At 44.0% G+C, this 25,638-nt stretch overlaps 1 protein-coding gene across 3 annotated transcripts in view; it reads left to right on the top strand.

Moving 5' to 3' along the window:
* The window catches only part of LOC123767087 (titin homolog), a 92,140-nt gene that overhangs the window by 37,078 nt on the left and 29,424 nt on the right, over positions 1 to 25,638 (top strand). For all 3 annotated transcript variants that reach the window (XM_045756581.2, XM_045756580.2, XM_069304760.1), the window contains exons 6-15: positions 1,046 to 1,171; positions 4,942 to 5,051; positions 9,097 to 9,282; positions 9,444 to 9,762; positions 12,504 to 12,666; positions 15,791 to 15,971; positions 21,403 to 21,620; positions 21,749 to 21,867; positions 24,041 to 24,705; positions 25,091 to 25,246. In XM_045756581.2, coding sequence (XP_045612537.2) covers positions 1,046 to 1,171; positions 4,942 to 5,051; positions 9,097 to 9,282; positions 9,444 to 9,762; positions 12,504 to 12,666; positions 15,791 to 15,971; positions 21,403 to 21,620; positions 21,749 to 21,867; positions 24,041 to 24,705; positions 25,091 to 25,246 — 2,243 coding nt within the window. The remainder of the gene's footprint in view (positions 1 to 1,045; positions 1,172 to 4,941; positions 5,052 to 9,096; positions 9,283 to 9,443; positions 9,763 to 12,503; positions 12,667 to 15,790; positions 15,972 to 21,402; positions 21,621 to 21,748; positions 21,868 to 24,040; positions 24,706 to 25,090; positions 25,247 to 25,638) is intronic.

Here is a 25,638-nt window from a genome sequence, read left to right as displayed (position 1 = left end):
GGTGCCAAAAAAATATTAGAAAGTTTTCCTTTACAAACAGTGATAGACGGTTGGAACTGGTTAAGCGAGAAGGTGGAGGCCAAAACCGTCGGTAGTTTCAAGGCGTTATATGACAGAGTACTGGAAAGACATAACACCATGAGCATAGCTCTCATCCTGTAACTACACTTAGGTAATTACTCCCACTCATCAACTTCCACTCACAAACACTCATTCTAAATGGATGAAGTATTGAATTAAGGAATGGCCAGGTGGAAAACACCAGCTGTCACAGATCAGAGCAGACTAAATCTTGTGATGATAGTCAGATAAGGACAATATCAGTGGGCACAGAATGAACCAAATTAACATGGGGCAAGTTGTGGGAGTGGATGCATGTAAACCAAACATTGAGGCATGTGTGCCGCAGCTTAATAATGGCACTGTGTAATGTCAAATTGTAATAACTAGATAATTTTAAAGTGTACGTTAAAACAAATATATGTTGGTAGTGAAGTGTCAGACCACGAAGGAAGAATTGAAACAGGAATTTCCTTAAGTACTTTCGTATTTAATAATGCATCTTTAATAATACATATGAAGTTGTATTATTAAATGCGAAAGTACCTAAGGAAATTCCTGCTTCAATTCTTCCTTCATGATCTGACACTGTCACATTTTTCATCACGTGTTAATTTTTGTGATTTACACACATATTGGTAGTGGTGTAATATTTTGTTAAGCGAGGTTCACCTGTATCCCAAACCTGGGATATCTAACCTGGGATCCCAGTTGGAGATCCTAGGTTTATTTCCATGGCAGGATAGAAACGGTTGGGCCTGTTTCCTTTCATCTCGTGTCTCTGTTCACCCGTAAGTAAATAGGTACCCGATAGTTAGGCATCTGTTATGGGAAGTTGCATCCTAGAAAAGACCAGTAGTTTAACCTTGAGGGAACCCTCAATACAAGCTTAAAGTATACTAGTATATAAACACAGGCTTCCTGTCCCCCTGATAAAATAAATTATTATTAAATTATTATTATTTTAAAATCTTAACTATTTAAGGATGGAGGCGAGAAATTGTTTACCGTGCAACTGTTGATCCAAACAAGGGCGGAGCTAAAGCCGACATCTATTATTATGCTCCTAATGGCAAGAAACTCCGATCAAAAGTGGAGATAGAAGACTTCCGTAAGTATAGTTACCATCTGTAGAAACACTGAAAGTAACAGTAGGTAATAGTTGGTAAAATGTGTACAGTATAATGAGTTAGAGATGTTTTTGTATTGTGTGAAAGTGCTTAGTGTTCCAGGTGTAAATGATAATGTTCATAAAAGTGTATGGGGTTCCAGGTATAAATGATAGTGTACATAAAAGTGCTTTGTACCAGTTTTGAGTGTGGCAGTTCTGTTTCTTGTCTAAATATATTCACCTTTATGCTTAGATACTAAGCTTTTTATTGCAATTTAATTTTTTGTGGGGAGCCCTGTTGGCTACCTGGAGCTATTGGACTGTTATTAGCTAATATTAGTACGGGGCTTCAGTCATGTGGAGTTGTCATGCCTTCCAGGGACCACTAGCCAGGACATGGTCCCCTCAGAGAGGCAAAGGGAGCAATGGCCTATGAAGTATATACTCACATGTATGAAAGTATTCATGTCTGCCATCGACTAAAGTTGAGCACCCAGAAAGGTAGGCGGTTCAAAGCAGACCCCTCCTGTTAGAAATATTGCAACCTGAGCAATAGAAACTCCATAAAGTAAACAAGCAAACGAGCATTACATCATCACACTGCGCTCCACTTGTATGCACCACCACCTCTCCCCCCCCCCCCCACCCTTTCTCAGGAGGGGAAGAGGGTGCCCTAGCTCACCGAGCCGGCAGCTGGACCATCAATTTGTCGGCTGAAGCTAAACGGGGGTAGACATCTGCTCTATTCTCGGTTGCCTGATTGGCTTCATTCTGCTGGTGTTCCTGCTGTGCGTTGGCGGTAGTAACCAGGAGTTCGTACCAATGGATACATGTGCTTAGGACACCCCTAAGCGCCTTGTGAGTACACCCCTTGGGGTTCAGAGCCATCTTCTCTGGGTCCTTCAGGGGCCCCATTCCCATAGGGGTAGTGGCTGCTTGGCCTTCTGCCTTGCCCTTCGAGTCAGCTTAGATCCTTGTTCTTTTGTTTGGCCCTGGGTAGGGAGTGTTTTGTTGCTGGTTGGGGCCCACGGTACTGCCCAGCTTGCATTATCACTCTTTCTGGTCCTCTTTCTGGGACCTCTTTCTGGTCCCCTGGGTTGTGGTGCTTTATCAGGGTTCTCTTTCCCACTTTGTTTGCTTTGTCCATTGGGAGGCTGCCATGGTCCTTATTGGGTGATACCTAAATGCAGTACCTCTGGGCCTCCGAGATGGCTCACTTCACAGGGGGGCCAGTTTGTCCGGATACATATTGGGTTACAACCGGCTTTGGCGGCACCAGTGCCTGGGCTTCCCATAGGGTTACTACCCCCTTCGGGCCCTGGAAAACCCTGACGGGGCTTAGTTGACCGATGGACGTGTCCTCTGAGTCCCTTCTCGTCTTGTCCAAGTTTGAGGGCTGTTCGTTGCCATTGTCTCAGAGTGACGATCACCTGTTTTGCCTTCGTTATGCCGCTTGTTGTGGCAACGACACCTTTGACCCAGAATCTTACAAGACTTTTCCTCTGCTTGTGCTCCAATTTACCTATTCTGCCATGGCTGAGGTTAGGGGCAAGCAGCTCGTGCATTGCATACTAGGTTTAGGTTGCTGCAGCGTGTTAGGTTGGTTGCCCGCTCAAGTGCCCCAGGGCTGCCCCGTTTTGGTTTTAGGGACCCGGACTTAGGAAGTTGATTGGTTCGACCTTGGTTCAATCCGCTCCCCTTCGTCCTTCCCTTGTTGCTGTGGGTCACCATTCTCTTCCACTCCTGCTTCTGGCTCCCAAATGTCTGAGGGGTTTCGGGGTCAGGGCGAAGTTTAGCTGGGGTTGAGACTCGGGCGGCTCCGGGGGTTGCTCCTTCCGAGGCGGGGATGGAGGCATTTGAGCTGGTTCCTCCCACCTAGGCTTCTGGGTCCTTCCAGCAGGTCCCTTTCTTGGATACCTCTTCCTTGGACTCTGCCTTTTCTTCAAGGGTGGAGGGCATTGAATACAGCTCTGCCCCAGATCCTGGTTTGAAGATTTCCGGGGCTGGGGGAGGGGAGGCGGCCTGGGGGCGCTTGGGCCCCCTTTCGATCCTGCCTGGGTTTTGGGGCCTTTGGGGCGGGGTCTGCTTTTGTAAAGTTCGGAGTTTTCGTGCCCCTCCTTCCTTGTACAAATTTGATGTGGGTCGGCTTCCCCCTGGGTTGCAATTTTCTTACCATTACGGGTCTGTTTTGTTATGCCTACCTTTCTTTGTGCCAACCCCGGTCGATAGCAGATATGAAATGCTCCCAAATACATGGGGGTTTCCATAGGCCATTGCTCCTCGTGCCTCTCTGAGGGGGCCAGGTTCTGTCTCGTGGTCCCCAGTAGGCTGAACTCCAATTGACTGATGCCCCAGACTAATATAACATATATATCAACCTGATAGCTCCAGGGAGCCTGAGGGCTCACCCAGAAAATGGACTTTCATTACATTCAATGCTGGGTTTTTGTACTTGCTTGTTTTGTATTGTATTGATTATTATTTCACTTTTCTGTGGGGAGCCCCTACGGTTCCCTGGAGCTTACCGGGCTAATGTATGTTATATTAGACCGGGACATTAGCTAAGGAGTTCAGACCTACCAGGGATCAGCGCCAGAACCTGGCCCCTTCAGAGAGGTTTCAGGGAGCAATGGCCCTGGAAAACCCCCCTTGTGGTTGGGGTTTTCCTTATCTTATTTTCTTATCTGGGTTAGGCACCCAGAAAGGTAGGCATAACAAAACAAACCCCACATGGTAAAAAACTAAAACAAAAAACCGAACAGAGAGGTAGAAACTCCCTACAATCCCTAGGAAACAAGCAAACAACACACTTTACTGCCATGCCGATTGTCCGTGCAGCCCTCCCCGCCCCGAGAGGGGGAGGGGGGAGCCTTGGACCAACCGCGCCGGCTGCCTAGCATCAGTTCGTAAGTTAATGTCAATCGGAACGTTTTCCCGCGGCTCCGCCTCTTTCGACCATTTGCTGCTGTCTTGGTGACATCTAGGGCTCATTTCGGGCGCAGGGATTTGAGGGTCGCACAGGTTCTTGGCCGCCCATTCTTTATGCGCGTCTGCTCCTGTGCGTTCTTGTTGCCTTGGGTCGCAGGTTGCAGCCTGTTGTCTCGGTTTCGCGTTGCGGAGTTTGTGGTGGCCGCCTCCCGGGTCAGCCCTTTCTTTTCCTTCTCTTTGGGTATGTAGCTCCAGGGAGCTGTAGGGGCTCCCCACAGAAAACCAGCGTTGAATGTAATGAAACGCCTTTTTCTGGGTGAGCCCTGGAGGCTCCCTGGCATCCCTCCCTCCCATCGGTCGGCGTTTTGTTTGCGTTGGTTGAAGCTTAGCTTCCGAACTGATGCTAGGCAGCCGGCGCGGTAGGTCCGGGGCTCCCCCCTCCCTCTCAGGGCGGGGAGGGCTGCGCGGACGATCGTTGCAGCAGTAAAGTGTGATGTTTGCTTCTTTCCTTGGGATTGTAGGGAGTTTCTACCTCTCTGTTCGTTTTTTTGTTTTAGTTTTTTACCATGTGGGGTTTATTTTGTTATGCCTACCTTTCTGGGTGCCTAACCCCGGTCGATGGCAGATAAGGAAAACCCCAACCACAGGGGGTGTTTTCCAGGGCCATTGCTCCCTGAAACCTCTCTGAAGGGCCAGGTTCTGGTGCTGGTCCCTGGTAGGTCTGAACTCCTTAGCTAATGTCCCGGTCTAATATAACATACATTAGCCCGATAAGCTCCAGGGAGCCTCCGGGGCTCACTCAGAAAATGGCGTTTCATTACATTCAATGCTGTTTTTTTCAGTTTCTCGACAAGGGATTCAAGACATCAGCTTGGAAAATTTTACATGGATTAAAGAGCCAATAGGGGTCAGTGGAGAGTATGAACAAATTCGTCATGCTTCGAAGTACATGGTAAGCATAAAACACTATGGAGGATTATATGGTAAGCCTAATGACACAATGTATCTTGATGAAGATACATTGTGTTACATTATATGTAAAACAATGGTGGAGTATCATCAGTCTATCATTTGAGGGTGAAAGAGGCAATTTAAGGGTTAATAAAGTCTATATTTCTTATATTTTTATCTCTTTGATAAAATAACTTGGGTTCATTATTCCTCATTAAGCCTCTCACATCACTCTTCCTAACCTCTCTTAGCCCTCCTTCATGCACAGTTATGACTCCTCTTCCCTCATCTCTGCAGCCTAATTTCTAATACAGGTTCCTTGGAGCTACATCTCCACACTCGGGTTACTTCTTCACCAATTCCTCTTAGCCCTTTTACTACACACACACATTCATGGCTGATATTCACTCACATCCCACTCCCTCCAACATCTGCCTACATCTGAAACTGTTGACGAGTTGACATTGCAAACTTCCTTGAAGCAACAAGCCCTCCACACCCTTCACTCTCTTCTTCCAGCCAGATGATGAGAGCTGATTCTTCCTCTTCCTTTCCTAGTGATAAGAGAACTACTATTTTTGACTCCTCTTATCACACCCACTCTTGTGTCAGTGCCTGGTAATTTTCTGGTTCATTCATGATGCAATTTACCCTGGTATTTTCCTTCTTTCCTTTGTCATTTCTCCTACTCCTGAGTCTGCATCATTCTTCCATCCTTGCCTCTAATAAGGCACTGGGAGGGAGTACCCAGATGAAGTCATCAACACTGCCACTCTTCTGGTAATGAAAAGTGTCCAGCAGCTGGACACCCTCATAAATACTGTCAAGCAGCGTCCTCCCTCGCGACAGCAGTCACATAATAAGGTTATGACGATTTAAATGCGAGTACAGCACTCCGTACAGTACAGTATATCCTTTCACAACCAAAGATCACATTCACTCCCCCCAAAAAATTATCACTTATGGGCTTTTCATGCCCTTGGCACCTCTTGGGTGGCTTAATCTTCATATTTATCAATCAGTACCCAGTGGTGCCCTGGATAGGCTCTCTCTCTCTCCCCCCCCCCCACCGTTCTGCTCCCTCTTTTCCTCTCCCCACATTCCCCATCTTCCTGCCCTCCCCCCCTTTCCTGCTCCCCCCCTCTCCTCTCCAATTTTGTTTCCCCTCACCTTCCCTGGTTTTTCCCTCTCAGTTTGTTTACAAGTCTATCCTGCATAGTGACGACTGTGCTTGAATTCTTTGTAAAGAATGTCATTGTTTTTCTGCCGTTTTGTTTTCTAAAGAATAAAGTTCTTATTATATATCATGCCACAGGTCCTAAGATGGATGGTGAGGGGACTGGATGGATGGATGATGAGGGGACTGGATAAATGGATGGAGGACTAAATGGATGAATGGGGGGGGCAACTGAATGGATGGATAGGGAGGGACTGGATGGATGGTGAGTGGACTGGATGGATGGTGAGTGAACTGGATGGATGGTGAATGAACTGGATGGATGGAGGGACTGGATGTATGGTAAAGGGGGACTGGATGGATGGTAGAGGGGGACTAGATGGATGGTAGAGGGGGACTAGATGGATGGTGGGGTGAACCTCTGTTCCCTCACACTGCACCCTCCCTGCTTTTCCCATACCCCCATCCCACCACTGGACCTTCCCTGCTACCTTCATCCCAAACACACACCTGGTTGTTACCTGGTTGATGGGGTTCTGGGAGTTCTTCTACTCCACAAGCCCGGCCCGAGGCCAAGCTTGACTTGTGAGAGTTTGGTCTACTAGGCTGTTGCTTGGAGCGGCCCGCAGGCCCACATACCCACCACAGCCCGGTTGGTCCGGCACTCCTTGGAGGAAACAATCTAGTTTCCTCTTGAAGATGTCCACGGTTGTTCCGGCAATATTTCCCCATCCTTACACACTCCATTCCATTCCTTACACATTCCATTCCCCATCCCATACACATACCCCCCATCCCCCACACTGCCACTTCCCCCGCCCCCCAGCCACATCTGGACGGAATTAACACGGACTTCGTTGCTACCAGCTGGTGGATTAGGAGGCAGACTGCCTGACAGTAAACACTTGTTGTTTACTGACTGTGAAAGCCTGATTGACTGTAAATGGCCGAATGACTAAATACCTGACCGGTTGCTACCACAACTGTGAATGCTTGACTGCCTTTGGTCATGACTGCATATGACTGGTCTTGACTGTGAATGCTTGACTGACTTGTGACTAAGTGACTGGTTCTGACTGGCTGTCACATAACAGAGGCAGTGAAATGTATGAAAGAAAAATCTGGAACCAGTGATGCAGTTACGAAAGTGTTTATGGCGAGCAAGAGACGGTCTCTTCACCTCCTCACCCTCCCCATACATCAACACCACCTCTCCCTCCCTCCTCCCTGTCTCCCATACGCCAACAAGAGTCCTCAGTAAAGTGCAGTTAAATGTTCACTTACTTTATTTATGGTTTATATTTATACCCGATTGTTTTGTGTATGAAAAATATGAGTAGTATTCTGTATAAAATGTATTTCTAAGTTAATATGTTTGGGGGCGTGGAACGGATTAATTCAATTTACATTATTTCTTATGGGAAAATTTGTTTTGGATGATGAATTTTTGGTTGACGACACGCTTCTGGGAAAGGATTACGATTGTAAACGAAGGTACAAAGTACCTTCTGAGTACACTACTCAGTGTGTGCGAGGATGCACATTGCATCCAAAATTAAAATAGCTGTTAAAATTACATTTGTTGTTCGATTATTATGGGACTCGTTTTTAAAATGCGCGCCTTTCAATTGCGAACAATTCGATACCAAAATAAACTATGTAGAGGTGGAAAGACTGGAACGAGTATAAATATTTGAGTGCAGGTGAGTGTGCACTCACGGGTGAAACTCTGCCTAACTTTGGGTGTGCTGCGGGTAGCACACTGGGCCATTTGACCTTGTATGCATATATCCCTTTAGAGCATTCTATTGCAAACAATTTGATACCAAAATGAACGATGTAGCATGGAAGTTTAGGTAATAACACTGAAAAAGAGTATAAACATTCGAGTGCAGGTGGGTGCGGACTCAGGGGTAACGCTCAGCTGATTTTCGGGTTTGATGCGGGTGCCATCTGACCCTTTTGATATTATATGCATATATCCACGTAGAGCATTCTATTGCGAACAATTTGATACTAAATTGAATGACGTAGCACAAAAATTGAGGTAAGAACACTGAAAAGAGTATAAACATTTTAGTGCGAGTGTGCGCTCATGGTTAATGCTCAGCCGATTTTCGGGTTTGATGTGGGTGGTGCACCAAACCTTTAGACCTTATATGCAAATATCCCTTTAGAGAATTCTATTGGGAACAATTTGATACCAAAATGAATGACGTAGCATGAAAATTGAGATGTGAAAATTGAAAAGAGTATAAACATTTTAGTGCGGCTGCTCGCTTACACGAAACGCTCAGTCGACCATGGGGTGTGCTGGGGGTTGTGTGCCGGTCTGAGCAAATTGTTAAATGTTTCACACATGACTCCATGAAAGTTAAATAGCTGTACAGTATATATAAGTGCTAACATTTCTTAAAGCATTTAAATCAGGTCTACCCTGACCAGCCTGTGTCCATTCTGTACCCCGGACCATTCCTCCTGCAAAGTTGGGTGAGACTAGTCCCAAGCATCTGGCATCCAACTTTGAATAGACAGGCAGTCAAACAGACATTCTCTTATAGGTATCTATACCTAATATATAATATTCTAGGGTTTTCTTGTGTGGAATTTCATGATTTTTTGATAGGTTTCCATTTAGCCCAATTTGGGTAAAAAATTAGTTTGAACATTTTTGTCCTTTTATGCTTCCCAAGAAGGTTTCAACCTCTTGTATTGATGATGAAATTGACTTACTTTTCTCTAGAATCTCTTCTTTGTCAAACTAGTATTATTGATCTAATATTCTTTTCTATAATTAGCCAGTCATGAAAAAGTAAGTTTTCTTGCTTTGATAAAAATGACATGGTGTTCTGTAAATGTTGCTTGGCAGACTGGCGGTGGGCGTGGGAAACCCAGCACACCAAGTGCTCCTGATACCCCTGTCCAGGTGAGCAAGATTGAACCTGATCTTCCTGCTTCCACACCTGTGCCTCCACCACGCAAAAGAAGGGGTAGGCCTCCTAAAAATCCTCTTGAACAGACTGTAAAGCGTGCACGGATGAAGATCACTCCCATTGTAAGTTATTTTGCATAGTCCTTGTTTTGTTTTTATGCAATACTATTTAATTTTTGGGTGCTGTTTTAAAAACTTTGAGGATGTGATCTTATAGAATGTAATGTTTAATGTAAAGTTTTAGGTGATGTATAATATTTTTATGTTTTTCCTTAATGTTATAGATCCCACTGAACCTAAAGAAAGAGACTGAATCTAATTTAAGTGTGACAAGTCCTCAACCCGAAGCTCCAGTACCAGTCAAGCCAGTAGTTGTTCAAGACACACAGAGCTCTACAGTGGACTCTATGCAGGGCTCTACTCTGGACTCTACACAGGGATCTGCACAGGGTTCTGCACAGGGCCCTACACAGGGCCCTACACAGGGCTCTACACAGGGCTCTACACAGGGCTCTACACTGGGCTCAACACTGGGCTCTAGCTCCTCCTCCATAACACTGTCACCATCTGTAAAACCTTCAGTCAGCAAAAGCTGGAAGCCTAGTAAGGTTTTTTTTCATCTTGAATCTAGTCTTTAATAGTACAATAATGAACTGTACTCTTAACAAATTCCTGGATGGTCCAAACTGTTTTTAACTTGCAGGAGAGTGGTTGGCTGGGGTCTGACTGGTCAAGCAAAATTCCACATAGAATGAATCCGCCTCACCCTATATATATAGTTCATTCAAGCGAGTTAGCACTTAAATAATTTTACTTGGAAACTTGTCAGTCATATTAACCATTTTCAGGACAGTATTGTACAGCATATCCCTCAAAATCCAGATCAATTTTTCAGGACCTGTTGTGGATTGGCATAAATTTCAAATTTTGTTGATGTGTTAATTTATTTTTCTATTTGCTAAGTTTAGGAAATTTTCTTTGGGGAAATAATAGGAGATATCATTGCACACACTGCATTTAGATGCAAATAATATATAAACAGCTAATTTTATCTGAAAGTACTGTATTCAAATTATAATAATTTGGTCTGGAAGGTCCCCTATCAATAACATCCTGAGCTATTATCATGAGGGTGCTAAACCTTAGAGAATTGGACAAGGCCTCAGAGTCCCGCCTGAATCTACTGGAAACCAGAACCAGGGTCTGGCTCTCCCAGCAAGGCAATGGGAGCTTGGGGATCAGAGTTCAACCCAAAACCAAGAAAAACCTATCATTAAGTGTGAACACGCAAATACAAGCTAATTGCTTAGAGACATGGAGGGGAAAAAAGGCTCATCTACCACCGTCAGTGACTCAGGCAGAGTACAAGAAATGGAAAGAGGGTAACAATAATATTTCACTCATGTGACCTTTGAGAGGGGAACTCTCACTGGTTATGGCTGGTAACTATTGTTACCAGTCACTTCTCACTCCCACAAGCTGTTGTCCTGTTCCCTACACCACAAATCAAGATGGAGGGTTTCCTTTCTCTCTTCTCTCAAGTTCAACTGTTGCTTCTGGTCTTGTCAAGACTGGAGACTTTTACTGGCAGGGTGATCCTTTTGGCTTCTTAGTGTCCTGCTCTGCTATGGTTTCTGGTCCTTTTTGGTTAGGTGTCTGAACCCAGGCATCTTTCCCGGGTCTGTCTCTTTTAGCAGTTTAGTCGGGAGACTTCTTCGCTGGTTCGATGTTCTCTTCTACTCTCTCTGTGTGCAGTTTCTTCCTCTGGTTTGAAGCATTTGTATGGTACACAGGATGCTGGGCTCTTGGACTCCTGCTTGGTTCTTTTGTGTTGATGGCAGTGTGAGATTTTCTGTTGGGAGCCCTTTCAGCTCCCTGAAGCTATCGGACTGATATACACTATATTAATCTGGGGCTTCAGTCAATGGAGTCTTGCCTAAAGGGGACCATTAGCCAGAACATGGCTCCCTCAAAAAGGCACAGGGAGCAATGGCCCTAGGAAAACCCCTCTTGTATTTGGGGGTATTCAATCTGCCATCAGCCTAGGTTAGGCACCCAGAAAGGTAGGTATCTCAAAACAAACCCCAGATGGTAGGAAATTGCAAAAAACCGAAGACCAAATAGAGAAATAGAACTCCCAAAAAGAAAACAAAGGAAACAACCAAAGAAGCAAATGTCATTCACCGATGACGTGCCGCTTGTCCAAGCAGCCCTCCCCTTCCTGGGAGGGGGAGGGGGGGGGGAGCCCGGACCCTCGTGCTGGTTACTCACACCTCAGTTTGTAGGCTGAAGCCCTCTGGGGCGGCTGTCAACTCTGGCCTCGGTTTCCTGCTGGATTTTGTGCACCTCTGGTGTTTTACTGCTGTTTGGTGCGCGGTTGCCAGGAGTAACGTAGTGTACTTGGATTGCATGAGCTTAAGTCTGCCATCTCTAAGCGTCCTGTCAGTACTACCCTTGGGTTCTATGGTTGCCTTCGGGCCTTCTTCGGGCTTTCATTTCCATTGGGGTTCCTGCTGCTTGGCATTTACCCCACTCTTGGGGCCAGCTGGGGTTTCATGGCCTTTGTTTGGCCCTGGGTAGCTGTTGTTGTTGCTAGTTGGGGTGTAATGGTGCTGCTCAGCACACTTACCTATAGCGACGGCCTTGTTTCCTGTTCCTCCTGTTATTATTGTATTTCTGGGGGGAGCCCCTTCGGCTTCCCGGATCTATCCAGGCTGAATGGATATGTATAACTTTCTGGCATCAGTCAAAGTGCTTGGAGTTCTTGCCTACCGGGGACCACGAGCCAGAACCTGGCCCCACTCAGAAGAGGCACGAGGAGCAATGGCCTATAAAAACCCCTTTAATTTTATTTAATTTTTGTTTGAAGATTTTTGTCTACTTGTTTGGCTTTCAGTAGCAATAATTTTAACAGAATTAGGGTTTGTTTCGGGGCGCCTACATTTCTGGGTGCCTGTCCTGGTCGATGGCAGACAGAATGCTCCCAGTCACAGGGGGGTTTCTATAGGCCATTGCTCCTTATGCCTCTTCGGAGGGGACCCGTTTCTGGCTCATGGTCCCCAGTAGGCAAGAACTCCTAGCACTTTGACTGATGGCAGAAAGCTATACATATCCATTCAGCCTGGATAGCTCCGGGTAGCTTCCGGGACTCACCTAGAAAATGGCGTTTCATTGCATTCAACGCTGGTTTTTTGCTGGGTTTTCTTTTGTTTTTTGCTTTTGTATGGTGGAGGTCTGCATGGAGGGTATCAGGTCTAGCCAGCCTGCGGCTAGACTAACATTAAGATTAACATTAAGTATATTGATATGATGAATGAATGAATTTTCTAATTCTTTTCCAACAGCGATAACCCTGGCAAGTCCTGTGACCGTAAGCAGTAGTACAAGTCAACGACCAATTCAACCAGCTCCACCCAAGTCTGAAAACAAACAGGTTAAAAGCAGTATTGTATACACCACCAAGATATGCACCGAGCCTGTAGTACCATCCAAAATATTAACACCAATGTAAGTGTGTATTATGGTATCCATTTTGAGCGTTGCTTTAGGTAAGGCTATATAATGAGTCATACAGAAGTTGATTTTGGTCACGATGCATCCTTCAGCTCTCAGTCTTGTGACATTGTGATATTTGGCTGATGCCTTATGCACAATGTTGATATATTGCCAACACAGCACCAGACCAACAACAGTTCGCTATATGACCCTTTTGTTGTGATTTTTTTAAATTTTGCATAGAGATCTATCATTTCACAATTTTCTGGTAGGGGTCTCCTCAGTAGCTTCCCAAACTTACTTCCAATGGCATTTTGGTAGAGGAGGATGGCTTTTGAAAAAAGAGAAACAAAGGTAGAATAAGAACAGAAAGGCCAGGAAGGGCTGAGCTGTTGGAGACAATAGCAGAAGAGCAGTTATCAATAAAAGGAGCCACAGTATGCACAATACCCACAAGTGCCACACACAGGTGCAGCATGGATGAGGGACACTGAATAATGAGCAAAAACCCCCAACCTCCAGATATACAAGAAAAATCTCAAGCCTAGTCAGCAGCCATGTGCTATAAAGCTAAAAATACAGCCAAGGCATTGACAAACTCATACCAGTGAAAGGGTAAATGACCGCTGGAAGACTGAACAAAACCAGACTATGGTGAACTTTGGACAGCAAAGCTGCCAACCCCAGGATAAAAGAAAACAGTTTACAGAAGGAGACACCACTCACAATGAACCAGACTAGACACAGTATACAAAGAATGCCAAAAGTCGTTAGTGGTGAGAAAAAATTGGGAAGAAAGAGTGAAAAATAATCAAACCCTGAAAATTAAACCAAAAAGATACCGTGAGCGAGACATTGGTGAAGCACTAAATGTCAGACGGAATTAAACTGCCCTGAGACTGGCCTGGTTGCCATCTTCAACACCTGGGAAAGGACTGATTAGAAAGAAACACACCATCCCAGGAAAAGGGCCACTCCCCAGACAACAAGTACAACTGGCCAACAGAGGTAGGACAAAATGCACACAAAATACCAGGATGGAGGCCAGGAACCCACTGTTCAAAAGAACCAGATGCCAGGATTGGAAACCCTGGACCCACAGCCAAATGAACCAACTGGCAACTTAGAACGAAGTATCTGCTGGCTTTACTGTACCTGGTTGATACCTGGTTGATGGGGTTCTGGGAGTTCTACTCCTCAAGCCCGGCCCGAGGCCAGACATGTGAGAGTTTGGTCCACCAGGCTGTTGCTTGGAGCGGCCCGCAGGCCCACATACCCACCACAGCCCGGTTGGTCCAGCACTCCTTGGAGGAAACAATCTAGTTTCCTCTTGAAGATGTCCACGGTTGTTCCTGTAATATTTTATATTACAGGAACTGTAATATAGTTTGATCTCCTTTGTCCATTCTGGCTTCTGAGCCATTTTGTGCTTGCCTATCATTGACTACGGAGGAGGGAGATCTTGTTCTTTATGCTGTGCCTCCTAGTTGTTTATACCCAAGTGCTAATTACCTCCATACCTACATCAACATTAATATTTTCATCTTATTTTTTGAAAAGTTAATTAAAAATAGAAAAAAGTTAAAATTATAAATATATTTCCTGCATTTTAAGAGGTATCATGAATTTATACTGGCAATGGTAGGAAAATCAGTAAAATAAATACAATTTGAAAGACAACAATTACATGTACAGTACTAAATATAAAATGAATTTATTTAAAGTTGTATAACCTTTAAACATTAACAAGAGATTTAAGGGTTAGCCTGGATCAAAGTCACTTTGAATGTATAGCTCATGTAATCAAGGTCTGATTTGTCATGATTAAAATTGCATGTCAATAAGCAGTCTTTTTGTGACTGTTATAACTTAATAATATATGTACCAGCTTAGTGTATCCCTGACTAACTATTTTATTCTATCCTGTTGACCTGCTACACCATTATACTTACTACTTATTCTTAAGTGGTACAGTATTTTCTTACCACAGTATCAAGTTGGTATTTCTGGCAAAGTTTGAGTTGCCAGTGAAAAATAAATGTCTGAAAGGAGAGCATTGATGTTCACTGGTTTGGTGATTACTTTCTGATAAAAGGTTCTCACTCGTTAGTGAATTAATAAAAAATATGTACGAGTTCATGGAGACAGTGAATGAGATCTGTGAAACCCTAAGTGAAGAGTTTCATAGTGTGTGTAAAAAACAAGGTTTTCATAACACTAAATATGTTACAAACTGTGAAGTGTAACTTAGAATACCAAGATGGGTTTAGAAACAGTGTAAAAAATAGAAACTGCTCAGGGATTTTAAGTGCTGTCAACCTGCAAACAGCTGCATCGAACAGCCTGGTTAAGCGGGAGCCGGTCGGCCGAGTGGACAGCACGCTAGACTTGTGATCCTGTGGTCCCGGGTTCGATCCTGGGCGACGGCAAGAAACAATGGGCGGAGTTTCTTTCACCCTATGCCCCTGTTACCTAGCAGTAAAATAGGTACCTGGATGTTGGTCAGCTGTCACGGGCTGCTTCCTGGGGGTGGAGGCCTGGTCGAGGACCATGCCGCGGGGACACTAAAGCCTCGAAATCATCTCAAGATAACCTCAAGATAACCCACTAACCAGGAGGCCTGATCAGTGATCGGTCTGCGAGGATGTTCATCCTTGGAAATATGGACAGGTATAGTCAGGCCAGACTGAGTTTTGCCTAGGTTGCTGAGAAGAGATAACTCTCATGTACTTAGCAATGCACTATAGACCATTTTCTACAAATCATTACTAACAGAAAAATGTGTATTGCAGAGGAAACTTAGCTTTATATAGGAATAAAATATAATTGTTTTGACCCAAAGACATTCAAAAGTGCCATTTCCTCTTCACATAATAAAATACTTATTATTAATGTCACTGTTCCAGTGTTGAATGCAGTATGTAATGAAGTGCAGATTGCTTACAAGGTGTTCAGAGATGTGGGCGGGCAGAGAAGGAACGATGCCCAGTCATCTCGCTCTGAGTGTGGCTCAAACCTGGGGCGCACTTTTTTTAAGGTGGTTACTTTCAGTTTAAGGGTGATGCTCTGCCATCATATTTTAAGTATTGCTGATCATCTGTATACAAAATAAAATCATATTAATCGTCCTTTTCAGGCTGTCTAGTGAGGTGCGCCAACGGACCTTCCACTGCACGGGACACTGTCCTCTAGGTGGTGGGATGGTGCCATGCCTTCAGTGTGTAAAATGTCTCTGCCTCTTTCATCCAGAATGTACTTATATGCCACCTCCCACAGTTAACATTATCCAGGCCGGAGCTGCAAAATTCTTATGTCCTGTAAGTATTGTTCTTTGTTATGCAGTTCCACTGCTGCCAGAAATGCCAAGCAGAATACAGAAACATTATTAACAAAGCTAGCTTAAGCAAATTTATTGCTGCCAATTACTATCAACACTTCACATTTTAGTGATGTTTCCCACTTCATGTATTAGCTTTGTGTTCCAATAAAACATTGTGTATTTTCTGATCCTAAATACCTAAAAAAAATGATTGTGGATTTTTTATCCTAAAATGATTTTTTTATCCTAAAAAAATGATTGTGGAGGGGGACCGAATGGTAAGTACCTGTAGCTAGCCTCAGGGAGATAGCTCAACATATATGAGTCACATCAGCCCTGGAAGTCCTTAATAGCCTACTGGAAATCAGAGCCAGAACCTGGCTGCCCCTCACAAAGGCTAGGGCAACAGGGGGGATTTTTGTTTACAATCGCCCTTGCTAAATGAAACATTCAGAAAGTAAGTGAAGCAAAGCACACAATCACAAGGTTTACTGAGAAAAGGGAAATGAAGCAACAAACGGTTGTTTGCAGCCATGTGGCAGCACCCCAGGAGCTGTCCGTTCCCATGTCAACACTAGTCAGTCTGGATCCTAAGACCACCAACTGTTGCGCCTTGAAAGGGGCGAAGCGGAGGGGTGGGACGAGGGAGCCATTGAGGCCCAACCAGAAAGAGGTATTTTATTACATTCACTCTTTTTATATGCATTATAATGATGCAACTTGTGAACCCATTATTGGTTACCCATTTTATTTGAGCTAAGTCTCCTCAGATGCTTGCTTGAGCCAGGAGCGTTTTGGAGGTGGTTGTAGGTTTCTTTAAGGGTCGTTTGGTGTGCCTGCTGGCTGTGCTAGCCCATGCATTAAATTTGGCTTGGTCTGTTTCCTCTCTTGTCTGCCTTCCTGTTTGTTTCTCTTCTTTTTCCTGAGGAGGCTCTTGTGTAACACTGCATTAATCTACTATTGTAACCCTAGATTAAACTGTAACCCTTGATTGACTGTAGCTAGAGTACCACTGGTAATACTAGTATTTTGGGAACACTGTTAAATTACTCAAGGGTAACATGAACTGAAATATTGTACCTTGCCTTGAGGTTACCTTGAGGTGCTTCCGGGGCTTAGCGTTCCCACGGCCCAGTCGTCGACCAGGCCTCCTGGTTGCTGGACTGGTCAACCAGACTGTTGGACGCGGCTGCTCAGAGCCTGACATACGAATCACAGTCTGGTTGATCAGGTATCCTTTGGAGGTGTTTATCCAGTTCTCTCTTGAACACTGTGAGGGGTCGACCAGTTATGCCCCTTATGTGTAGTGGAAGCATGTTGAACACTCTCAGGCCTCTGATGTTGATAGAGTTCTCTCTCAGAGTACCTGTTGCACCTCTGCTTTTCAACAGGAGTATTCTGCACATCCTGCCATGCCTCCTGGTCTCATGTGATGTTATTTCTTTGTGCAGGTTTGGGACCATTCCCTCTACTATTTTCCATGTGTAAATTATTATGTATCTCTCACGCCTGTGAGAGATACATGGAATGCAGATTTAAGTCAAGGGAATGCAGATTTAGGCGCTTTAGTCAGTTCCAGTAGTTTAGATGTTTTACTGAGTGGACTCTAGCAGTAAAGGATCTCTGCACGCTCTCCAGGTCAGCAATTTCTCCAGCTTTGAAAGGGGCTGTCATTGTGCAGCCCCTTTCAGTGTAAACCATTGTGATGGTTTACACTGATCACTGATTATAACAATGATGGTTTACAGCCTCGAACCAAATGGTACATTTTTCAAGGAAGTGCTAAATAAAGAGACTTATTACCTATGCTGCCACCATCCTGTCTTACTGATATTAAATCAAATACAGCAATGAGACAGGAACCATTCCTATACTGAAATATGCTTCCTGGATGTAATCACTCACTGACCATATGTTAACAATCTGATATGGGAGGCTTTGGGAGGTTCAAATGTCCCCGAGTACATACACAGAAGAGGACACGAAGGTTCCAAGTGAGCCTTCAAATGGAATTTTAACAAGATTTTATTTAATCAAAGTTATGATATTCACAAATCCTAAGTATCTATCCTACACTGGTAATTGCTAAGTATATTTAGATATGGAATAACAGCATCAGAGATCACACACATTATCTTCTGAGTACTGCCCTTCGACTCGGGTGGAATTCACTGTCTCCCCCTAGGGCCACGTGGTGACCTGCAGTCAAATCTGCTCTCTGGCACCCAGCACTCTTAAGTTTTATTTCCCCCCACACGGGTTATTTATGCACCAAAACTACACCAGCTGATGTTAGCTGGTGGTTTTCGTTGGTTAAAACTACAAAGTGGGATCGCTTGTAAGGGTAGTCTGCTCAGCATCACCCTCCAATCAGCCTTTCAAGAATTTAATTTAAATTTATTTGGCAAGTGTTTATCAGGACTGAATCTTGTAACTAAACGGATGATGGCCTACCACTTCATATGTTTAGACACTAGCCTTGTGACAAATTGGAAAGCGGTTGATTTCCTACCCATTTTCAAGGAGGGGAGATTAATTATGGAAGGATGAGGGAAGGACAGGAATATTACATCAAGACAGTTCGCTCAACCTCAGCTCTACAGCTGGCTGATTTCTGACCTTGCAGGAGGTAGTCTGCTCAAGGTGTTACAACTCTTTTTCCCATAATTAACACAACAATCAGGTGTATGTTAATTAAGCCTGATTTTGTCTTATCCTGACTTGTCCACAATACACCACCAAAATGGAGTATAACAAAAACCAGCATTGAATGTAATGAAATGCCATTTTCTGGTTGAGTCTCGGAGGCTTTTGGGAGTTATACTGGGCTGATATGTATGTATTAGGCCACGGCATCAGTCAATTCAATTGGAGTTCTAGCCTACTGGGGACCACGAGCCAGAACCTGGCCCCCGTCAGAGAGGCACGAGGAGCAATGGCCTATAGAAACCCCCATGTGGTTGTAAGCATTCTATATCCCGGGTTAGGCACCCAGAAAAGTAGGCGTCTCAAAACAAACTCCAACTGGTTAAAATTGCTACTGAAAACTGAACTATCAAGCAGAACTCCACAATCTGAAAACAAGCAAACAAGCATGATGTCACAACCACTGCCGTGCTGCTGTCTGCAGAGCTATCCCCTCCCCACCTCCTCAGGAGGGGAAAGGGGGAGCCCTAGACCCCTCACACCGTTCATCCAACCCCAGTTCGGAGGCTGAATATCAAAACGTGAAAATCGTTGACCGAAGGGAGGGAGAGTTGCCGGGGAACCTCGGGACTCGCCCAGAAAATGGCGTTTTATTACATTCAACGCTGATTTTCTGTGGAGAGCTCCTCCAGCTTCCCGGAGTTACTTAACCAGAGAAAAAGAAAAGAGGGACTTACCCGGAAGGTGGCTGCCACTCGCATCTCAACATGAAGTTGAGACAACTGGCTGCACCCTGCGACCCAAAGCGGCACACGCCCAACTAGGGCAGGAACATTAACGAGGTAACGGGCGGCCAGGACCCTGTTCGACCTCCAAAATCCTCACACTCGAATGTCAGCCCAAGACATATTACCAAAAATGGCAGCTAAAGCAGTAGGGTCATTCCATGTGAATTCACCAAAGGCCTCCCACTCAACCCTTTCTAAACCTAATGAAATTTTGTAATAAAGTAGCCCTAGACCCCAAATGAAAATGTGCAAAATATTAGAGCTCAATCTGCTTAGGTTCATAAATAACCGGTCCATAGTGACTGGGCTCTCGTCCCATTAATGTGTAAATACCACAAAAATTACCAACTTTGACCGTTTGTTAAATCACAACTAGTGCCCAGAGAGGTGTGAATTTTGGCATACCTGGGCAACTTCTGCTGCGGAATACAGCAGTGTAATAAAAAATGTAGTTTGGGTAGCCATTCAGCTACCAATCCATGCTAATATCACTGCCAATATATCTCAAAATATCTCAATATGCATCATTCCCAATTTGGTTTTGAATGACAGCATTGGATAGAGCAGATTTTTCTGTACAAGAGTAACTTTTATTTGGATGTTTGTTTTTGTTGGCATTGGCCTCTGGTGGGCGTGTCAGTGAGCTTCAAAGCTCTCCTCCAGCACAGGGGTTTCTGCTCTTTCGGTCCTGATGGTCGGTTTGTTCAGTTGGAGCTGTCTCTTTCCTTTCTGGTAAAGAACGAGACGACTGCTTTCCAGAGGGGTCCTTGGATCATTGATGCTTGATTGGTCAGGCCAGAGATGCATCATGTGTTATGTCCGGTTGCAGCTTCTCGCCATTATCTGCGCACTTCGGCTTCGGTGGCTAAGGATGCGCTTTGAGATGATCCAGTTTCTCTAGTTTCCTGTTCCAGGGCACAGGTTTCCCAGATCATTTGCAGGGTTATTAATTCTAGCCAGCCTGTGGGCTATCCTCGTGCCCATGATGTTAGGAAGTTTGCTAAATTTGGCTGCCATGTTTGGCAACATTTCTTGGGCTGATATTTGGGCACCGGGATTTTGGAGGACGAACAGGGTCCGGGCCGCCCATTATTTGGTTAACGTTCCTGTTCCTGAGCGTTCCTGTGTTGCTTTGGGTCGCAGGTTGCAGCCAGTTGTCTCGACTTGGCGTTAAGGACCTCCTCCCGGGTAAGTCCCTCATTTCCTTTTCTTTTGTTATGTAGCTCCATGGAGCCGAAGGGGCTCCCCACAGAAAACCAGCGTTGAATGTAATGAAATGGGCATTTTCTGGGTGAGCCCCAGAGGCTCCCTGGCAACCCTCCCTCCCTCCAGTCGGCAGTTTTTTGCGTTGTTTGATGCTTAGCTTCTGAACTGGAGTGCTGGGTAGCTGGCACGGCGAGGTCTGGGGGCTCCCCCCTTTCCCTCTCAGGGATGAGGAGGGCTGTGTGAAGAAGCGGCATGGCAGTAGAGTGTGACCTTGCCTGTTTGCTTGTTTCCTTGGGATTGGAGGGAGTTCTGCCTCTCTATCTAATTTTTCTTTGTACTTTCCTTAACATGTGGGGTATGTTTTGTTATGCCTACCGTTCTGGGTGCCTAACCCCGGTCAATGGCAGATAAGGAAAAACCCCAACCACAGGGGGGTTTTCCAGGTTCATTGGACCCCGCAACCTCTCTGAAGGGGGCCAGGTTCTGGCTCGTGATACCTAGTAGGTAGAACTCAATAGAGTAATGCCCCAGTCTAATATATCGCACATTATCCAATAGCTCCAGGGAGCCTCTGGGGCTCACTCAGAAAATGGTGTTTCATTACATTCAATGCTGGTTTTTGATGTAAAAAAATATGGTTTAGCTGATTTAATTTGTATTTTAAAGGTTTCATATTAAATTCCCAGTTCAGGATTTTGGGGTATTCTTTGATATGTGCACATTAGGGTTGCACTGTGTTTTATTATGTATTCTTATCAGGTAGACATTCTAATAACTGTATTTTTCTAGAATTGTTACAAAGAGAACAAAGAAAATGTCGGGACCAAAAAGTGGTATATACCTAGACCAAACGAGCCTCTAGCTTATGACCCTTCATCTGAAGACTCGGAGAATGAGAGTGAGAAAATGGATAGCGGCGTATCTTTTGAAAATTATGCCCGGGTCAGTCTTCGACTGGAAACACCTCTCACGCCTCCAGTCTCGCCATCGCCACCAGGATCAAAATGGTGAATGTTTTTAATTTATTCATGCAAATTATTGTGTTTAAATGTGTAGTGTACAAAGAATGCATTAATTAATTGTTTTCTTATGTCTACTTTACATTGAGTTGAAAGAAATTTGACTTTCTCACCAGCCCAGATGAGGCAGGAGTCAAAATGTACACCGGGGCACAGATACATTCTTTAGCTGCCATTTCCAAAATGGCTGAAGCTTCAACAGGTGGATCAACACACATGCAGTCTTCACAGCTTGGTGAGTATTTTGTCATGACATAATAACAAGGAAATGATAATACAGTATATATTATTGTATGTTGAAACCATTTTGGATTTTTTCCATTTTAAAATTTTGGAACAAGAAACTAATAGTTTAATAGTTATACATGTAGAGTACAATATATATATACTGTGTATAAATTAACATTTGTATTGGGTTTAAAAAAAAAAGATAGCTTCCCTTACCAGAGGAAATGACCTCATGTACAGTCTTCTGTAGGGACTGTAAATTATTTAAAGTCTTCCGTAATTATCATGAATTATTAACAACAGAAAGGTGCTCACAAAACATTCTATACAGGATTCCTAATAGTGATTGGGGTAAACATATGATTTTTTAAGGAGTTTTTGCTGTGGATGACCAGTGATGGTGCATATATACTATGAATGATATAATAAATGAACATTGTTTTGCTTCTCTAATTCCCATAATCTTCTATTACAATGTTATTAATTTTTTTCTCTGGGCTCATTCCACAAAATTGGGAAATGTAGTAATGATAAAAAAATAAATGAATGAATGAAATTTGAATATCAAGGTGTTCAGACCGGCCTAGGTCGCAGAGAGCAAAGGCAGATTGTATGGTTGTGTAGGATGTATGAAAAATAAATCAGGGACAAAAGCATAAAGAAGGAATGAGGTCACCTTACCTCTCCACAATATAAAGGATAAAATACACAACAAAAAACAGCAGTACCCTCTATTGACACTTGTTGTGTCTATAACACCATAAGAAGTCAGCCAGTGACACCTCATTTTCCAGGGGAAAAAGGTTCATGTCAGATGTGTGGGAATTCCAGCGAGGATGCACCTGCTGTCTTGTGTTCATATCTACTGCTGAACCCATCGGTGGTTCTCTCTCCTCTCTATACTCAGGTGTCCTTCCTTCAACTCTCAGTTTGTTAACATTTCCCACTCAGGTTATTAAAGTAGCAACCTAGGATACTTATCCTCTCTCATGAATAAATCCACAGTAGCAAAAAGGAAAACATCTGACTAAACAAATTAACATTTAACAAACAAAAATACTGTAGCAACAAATGCGGAAAAGCTCATTAGGCAGGCTTTAAGACTTCCATCTCTCTTGTACCTAACAGTGGTACCACTCCTTGTGCCTCTGTGAGAGGGCCAGGTTCTGGTTGCGGTCCCTAGTAAGCCTAAGAACCATGGCTGATGTGACCTGGTAGATGAAAACTATCTCAGTATTTAGCTTTAGGGAGCAACTGGGGCTCACCTGGAAATTGGCATTTCATTACGTTCAATGCTAGTTTTATAGGGATGGGAGGTTAGAGATTGAGATTGGTATGATACCTAGGAGTTGTAGAATAATTGTAAGGTGGGAATGGAGCCTGAGAATTACACACTGGGTGATAATGGTGTCCCAGGAATAAATGACAATGATTGTAAAGTGAATGATTTATGCAATGAAAGTGTGTCTGAATCCTGGTTGCTCTCCAGGTCTCCTGGTTGACTGTTGGTCAACACTACTTGCAGTTTAGCATAGAACCTGGTCAGATACCCCTTTGGATGTGTTTATTAAGTTCTCTCTTGAATATACAGTGGTTATAGGTCTGTTAGTAATGCCCACTTATAATTAGAGGTAGTGTCAAAAGGCCCTGGGCTCCTAATGTTTATAGAATTGTGTCTTAGATTACCTGTACTTATTGCACTCCTACTTTTCAGTGGGGTTATTTTTCACATTATGCCATGTCTGTTAGCCTTGTAAGGAATTATTTCAGTGTTCAGGCTTCCGCTTAATATTTTCCAAGCGTAGATTATAGTGTATCTCTTGTCTGCTTTCCAGTGAGTATAATTCAAGATATTTTATTGGTTTAACCTGGGGCCTAGTATGTTTATCATGTGATTCTCTGGAGGCTCTAGATCTTGGTGATCCAGGTCCTGGACTACCTTAATGATTGGTTAGTTTGGGCTCCAAATTTGTGTCGTGCATGGTGGCAAGGGATTTTGTGCTGCCAATGTTGGGTCACTTGAGATTTGCTGGGATTCTTTGTCTCTAGTTCTATTTCAATAGAATAAGAGGTGAACAGGGCCTTCTTCATTTAGTTTAATGGCATCTAGAATTTTATACCTTACATCTTTATGCATATCCTAAAATGGTAATATGTCTCCATATTTGTGTTCTTAACAGGATCTGGGCCATCTAATGCGATGAGCAACAGTGCTGGCATGATGGGATCTCATATTAATATGGCTGGGAATCCGATGCTTCAGTTACAGTCACCAGGATCTAGTGCCGCGCGCTTTCTTCTAGTCCGTGCAGGCAATAATGGAGAGATGACCCCTGTGCCAGGTGGGTCACGTGTAGGAATGCCCAGAGGAATATTTCTACCAAGCAGTCTAGTTGGTGGACAGATGCCCTTCATGTTACCTGGATCGTCGTCTCAGCAGCAGCAAGCTACAACACCACTTATGCTCTCTGGATCCATGCAACAACAACAACAACAGCTGCAGCAGCAACACCAGCAGCAGCAACAGCAGCAGCTTCAACAGCAGCTGCAGCACCAGCACCAACATCTCCAGCAGCAGCATCTCCAGCACCAGCTCCAACAGCAGCAGCAGCATTTCCAGCAGCTTCAGCAGCAGCAGCAGCAGCAGCAGCAGCAGCAGGTTGCCACTCCTAATATGTTGTCGGGCAACATACAGCAGCAACAGCAAGCTGCTTCACCTATCATGCTGCCAGTCCCAAGCTCGGTACAACAGCAGCAGGTTGCAGCTTTGTTCCAGCAGGCCTCGTCTATTCTTCAGCCATCACATGAAAGGCCAATTGAAAAACAGCAAAAATCACTTTCAAAAGTAAGGTTCATTGTATTCAAACATTCTTTGTGTTTATTGTATTCAATTTCACAAGCACGTAATATAATGTTACTCCTTTTCTTTTCATTCATCACTTGCATAATACAATATCTATTTTATTGTTTACTTTTATGTTCAAAATATGTGTTATACACAAGTTTCTTTTATTGTACAGAAAACAATTTTTAGCCTTTGGTGTGAAAAAATGTAAAAAAATGATTCCCTAACCTAAATTTCATGCCCCCTTAATTGCAGAGAATACCAGATTGTCTGTACCATATAGTGTGTATGTTGGGGTCACCACACCTTGATGCATTTATCATGTAATTTTATAGTATCATAGTGTAGTATTAAATAAGTTAGTTCAACCTTTCGTATTTCTTAGGGTGTTATGAAACCAGACAGTCGGAATTTCCTGCACGATTTAAGTCAGAGCTACCAGTTACTTCTGCGCATTTTCAAGTATCTGTCTGTGAAGGATTTGTTGAAAGCATCTCAAGTTTGTCTTCTGTGGCGAGATCTAGCCTACAGCTCTTCTTTGGTGAGTATTTCTATTTTTGTTTCTAGTTCTTTTCCATTAGTCATTTAAATCATTGTACATGGCGCCTGACAACTGAGTGGACAGCGCTTTGGATTCGTAGTTCTGAGGTTCCGGGTTAGATCCCCGGTGGAGGTGGAGACAAATTGGCAAAATGTTTCTTTCACCCTGATGAGCCTGTTCCCTAGCAGTAAATAGGTACCTGGGTGTTAGACATCTGCTACGGGCTTTTTCCTGAGGATGTATAACAAAAAGGAGGCCTGGTTGAGGACTGGGCCACAGGGACGCTAAGCCCCGAAATCATCTCAAGATAGATAACTAATTACCAGCTATCAAAATGTGCATGACCATCCAAGTTCAAAGGAAACAAGTATTGAGATATTTGATCACAATTA

The sequence above is a fragment of the Procambarus clarkii genome, chromosome 53, assembly GCF_040958095.1.
Source record: "Procambarus clarkii isolate CNS0578487 chromosome 53, FALCON_Pclarkii_2.0, whole genome shotgun sequence".
Lineage (NCBI taxonomy): Eukaryota > Metazoa > Arthropoda > Malacostraca > Decapoda > Cambaridae > Procambarus > Procambarus clarkii.
This window is presented reverse-complemented; position numbering and strand designations above follow the sequence as displayed.